The sequence below is a fragment of the Cariama cristata genome, unplaced genomic scaffold, assembly GCF_000690535.1.
Source record: "Cariama cristata isolate BGI_N322 unplaced genomic scaffold, ASM69053v1 scaffold7855, whole genome shotgun sequence".
Classification (NCBI taxonomy): Eukaryota; Metazoa; Chordata; class Aves; order Cariamiformes; family Cariamidae; genus Cariama; species Cariama cristata.
In genome coordinates, this window is record NW_009619154.1 from 15,176 (window position 1) to 19,662 (window position 4,487).

At 44.9% G+C, this 4,487-nt stretch overlaps 1 protein-coding gene across 1 annotated transcript in view; it reads left to right on the forward strand.

The window, feature by feature from the left end:
- FBXO21 (F-box protein 21) overlaps positions 1 to 4,182 on the forward strand; it is an 18,389-nt gene extending 14,207 nt beyond the window's left edge. The window contains exons 11-12 of the mRNA XM_009701126.1: positions 730 to 887; positions 3,870 to 4,182. Of these exons, the coding sequence (XP_009699428.1) occupies positions 730 to 887; positions 3,870 to 4,048 (337 nt within the window). The 3' untranslated portion in view covers positions 4,049 to 4,182. The remainder of the gene's footprint in view (positions 1 to 729; positions 888 to 3,869) is intronic.
- Positions 4,183 to 4,487: the final 305 nt, after the last annotated feature.

The following is a 4,487-nucleotide window of genomic DNA, read 5'->3' on the forward strand; positions in this document are numbered from 1 at the left end:
ATGGCACAGAGGCTTTGTGTTCCTGTCTGTACTGCTCTGTCAGAGCGACATGCCAGTGCTGTGTTGCTTCAGCCACTCCTCCGACTCAACAAGACATCTGGAGCATATTTTAAGGGCATCAGCAGTGACAGTTATAATACCTCACAATTAATCACATAAATATTCTGAAAATAACTATGACTTTGTTTCTGGGAGTTCGGTATTGGGTGTACCACGTCTGTGTGATGGACATAGAAGTAATTGCGTAACACAGTAGGGTGGTTGGTTCCCTCCCTATTTCTTGTTTCCTGTTCTCCCAGTTGCTGAGCTTTGTTTCTGGGAGTTTGGTATTGGGTGTACCACGTCTGCGTGATGGGCATAGAAGTAATTGCATAACACAGTAGGGTGGTTGATTCCCTCCCTGTTTCTTGTTTCCTGTTCTCCCAGTTGCTGACTTCCAGTCTCTTTCCCGTTCTCTTTTCTTGCGCACATTTGGTTTTCCCTTGTCCTCAGCTGTTTGCTTCCTGTCTATTCATCCAGTCACTCCTAGTCATTTCCCCCAACCTCAAAATACACACATGTACACACACAGTCTTTTTTAATTGTTTTTTTTTTCCCTCTCTTGTTCCCTCTCGTCCTTGTGCCAACTCACAGGAGGTTCCTATTCTGTTTGTGCTATATTAGTCTTGAGGAAGAAGAGCTGGCTCTGGAGTTTTCACAGTCTTTGGTGTGCAATTTTTTTTTAATCAGATATGGCTATAACTGTGTGATTTATGGCTGGGATCCTGCCTGCATGATGGGGCATGAATGGATCCGGAATATGAATGTCCACAGCCTTCCACATGGTCCCCACCAGCCTTTCTACAACGTGCTAGTGGAAGATGGCTCTTGCAGATACGCTGCTCAAGGTGAGCAGGAGTCTCCTGTGTTTACTATCTGTTTAGAAGTACATTAGGAGAAAGGGGTGCTTAAGTGATTAACTCTTTTAAGTATGAAACATAAACTGTTAGTTAAGGTTGAGGTAGGAAGGAAAATCATCTTGAATCATGGCCTGCTTTGCTTGCTCCCCATGAAATCAGTGCTGCTGGGAATGAACATTAAGGACCACTCTGGTGTAATCTCCTCTTCCTGAAGTAGTGTGTTTTGGGCATAATCGGTTTTATGGTGTAAACCATGATTGCTGCTTTTGAAATAAGTAATTCAACTTTTGCTGAAGTCTGAAGTTCTGTCAGCAGATCTTGCTCTTTGAACTTACAGCTGTGCTTTGGGCAGGACCTCGAAACAGGATCTAGTGAGGGAGCACACAGGCTTTGCTTGTCAGGACGCGGTTCTGAGCACCTGTCACCAGGAGACTGTATGTGCCAGGATCCCAGAGAACACAGGTAGCGTGGCATTTTGTGCCACCTCTAATAAGAATGGGACAAAAATAAATGTGTCTCAATTTCAGAAATGAAAGTGCAAAGAGGTGTGGAGTTCTCTATCACCCATTCTTTATGCAGCATACCATAAGAAAGGAAATTCTTGTCTGATGGTCAGAATATGAGGTTAGGATACAGGAAGAAGTGTCAAACTGAGGTTCAAAAGAAAAAAAGCAGAAAAATATATCTGTAATTCAGTACATTGTAAAGAGAGTGTTTCTTTTGCCTCCTGTTTGTTCTTCTCCCTGTGATATGGAGGCATCCCATCCAGCTGGCAGGGCAGCTGTGCAGCCCGATTGCATTTTGCTAAGAGAAGATGTGGAAGCTGCTGGAGGGGAATTGCTGAACAAAATGCAGTTCAGCCCTTTCACTAGGGCGTGCTCCCTAGCATGTTCCGGTCCCATCCATGCGAGCAAGCGGTGGTTTTATAGGAGGGGACACTCCTACCTTTGTAGGTTTAAAAAGTGCAGGTGTTTCTCACTGTCCTGAGAGTTGCTTTATATTCAAAAAGATGAAGTGAAGACCAGTACTGTTGCAGCTCAGCCTTATGGCTCATATTAGGCAGTACTTGGCCTCTCAGAGAGTCTTAAAAAACCAAAAATTCTTGTGTGCTGTGGGTTGATATTAAAATACGTGTATCAGTGAAAACTAATCAGATAATTGTCTGCAGTGCTTCTGCAGCTGAGTCATCTCTTATAGCTTTTGTCTAATTGTTTATAAACAAGTATAATTCTGGCTGGTTCCAGAGCACAAGGTATTTTAGCCAAGCTGTAGGTTGCCACTGGCATCTCTGCAGCATCCAAGTGTTCTGATACTGCTAGGGAAAATTGAAGGGTTTGTCCTTGCTTGCTGAAACCTTGCTGCCTGATTATTGAGTGTCCCCTTTAAAATACATCTTCAGATCATTTGGAAAGGGAGTATTTCATGACTTACTGACCTGACTTGGGGGAGAGGGTGATAGGGTTTTTTTACTGAAAGAATCTTAAACAAATGTGCATGCAGAGTTTTATCTAACCAACTCAGAAATAACACCAAGCTTATTGTATGTAATTGTACCTCAGTTTGAGTCCTTCCTGTAAATTTGTAGGTCGAGCTAATTCCAAAACACCTGTTTCGTACAGTGAGTTTGGTATCTACCTGTCCGCTCTTGTCTGTCTTTTGTTTGCTTTGTGGCAGCGCAGGCCAGATCTCTCAGAACTGCTAGTCAGCATGTTTCTCAGGCTCCCCACCTAGTGCCCAACTCGCTTGTCTCAGTCTCTTCCCCCCTGCCAGCTTCTGTTTCGTCACTGTGCTCTTCCCTTTGTGCACAGCTCACTGCTCAGCCATGCTTCTGCAGAGCATATTGGAGTGTAAATTGTTTTCCGCAGTGGTGCGGTATGCGAAAAAGGTACTTAGCAAGCCTGTAGGACTGCACCAGCCCACTGAGGTGTAGAAAGCTCTTGTGCTTTTGGCTGCACACGCTGACATACAGTAGCTTCAAAGAGCCTGCATGGATTAATAGGGCTTCTGTGTGCTCTCTGTACTGAACTGAATAGTTTCAGAGACAGGTGAATTACTCCTGAATGATGTTCTCTGCATCCCATCTTGTTCCTGTCCTGCCTTGCAGATAAGTCAGACTTTGTGACTTAGGCAGCTTTTGTTTCTACCTGTATATCTGGCACTGTGCTGGAAAAAATGACATCACTTGAGGACTGCTGCAGGGCACCGGCACATGGGATTTACTGCGGGGCTGCCTCCCAGTCACACTGCTTTGTACAAACACGGTGGGAGCAAAGGGGCCCTCAGCTTGGGTCACCTTTGCGTTTTAACGCCAGTGCTTCTGTGTTGTTTAACTGTTGTGCTGAATCAGATTATCTTTTAGTACAAAGAAAGAAATGAGGTGCTCTGGGAAAGAATCAACATGTTCTTCTTAGGGACTTTCTCTTAATTTGGGAAGTTTGGGTTTAGGAAAGTTAATCTTGTTGTGTGAGACACGCTTGAAAACCAGGCTGGTGACTTAACGTGGTTGAAACGCAGGCTGGTGACTTAGAGCAAGAAATCACTCATCTCCTCTGCCAGGACAACCTTGTGCAGTCGGCCTCACCTTGGGGCATTTGAGAAGGATCTCTCTTAGAAACTGATCTCCCGTGGGACTTGAGGGATCAGAGCTCAGTGCAGCAGCCTCTCCCTGCGCTTACAACTGAGACCTGTGACCAGCACTGCTCTAACCTGATGTCAGACAATGTCTCAGGCACAAAATAGTTTTCATGCCAGTAGTAAATGGGGTCAGCATCACCTTTGAGACGAGGCTCCGTGAGCAATTGTACTGGCATACTCTGTGCTTATTTTCTGAATTAGGTTTTTTTTTTTTTCTTTAAAGCATCAGGAGGTGGTGTTTCTAGAGACAGAAACAAGACTTGAGAGGCACAGGATTTATTGCCTTGTAGCAGGCCATTTCATGTGGTGATAACTGATTCTTTCCTTTCCTAACAGAGAACCTGGAATACAACTCTGAGCCTCGGGAGATCCCTCACCCTGACATTGGCCGCTATTTTTCAGAGTTTACTGGCATTCACTACCTAGCAAATACCGAGCTAGAAATTCGGTACCCGGAGGATTTGGAGCTCACGCGTGCCACCGTTCAGAAGATCTACAGTTCAGGCAAGGAGTGAGTGCAAAAGGCATCGTGAGGACAGAAGCAGCTGGAGTGTAGCTTTACCCTCTTTGCAAAACTTGCGTGGAAGGCAAGTTTGACAATCCTTTGGCTTAATGCATTGAAAACTGCATTGAACTTTGTAACTGGTGCTATAGCATCTTTCCGTTGCCTGCCTGCCCATTCTGGCCCAAAGGCACAGGGACACATTGGTAGTTGAGGCCAAGCGTAAGGATTATGCAGGGACAGTCACACTAGAAAGCACATTGTCCTTTGGAAGGAGTCGTGCATACTGCTTGTTCTGTGATTGTCTTTCCTAGAAGGCCAACGCGGTGAGATCCCTGGTGCGGAATATGGAAGAACCCCTTCTTTCAGAGAAGGAAGTTGCTTGTCCTTGCAGTGTTGTGGGTTTTTGGTTTGGTTGTGTTGTGTTTTGTTCTTTTTTTTAAATGTATATC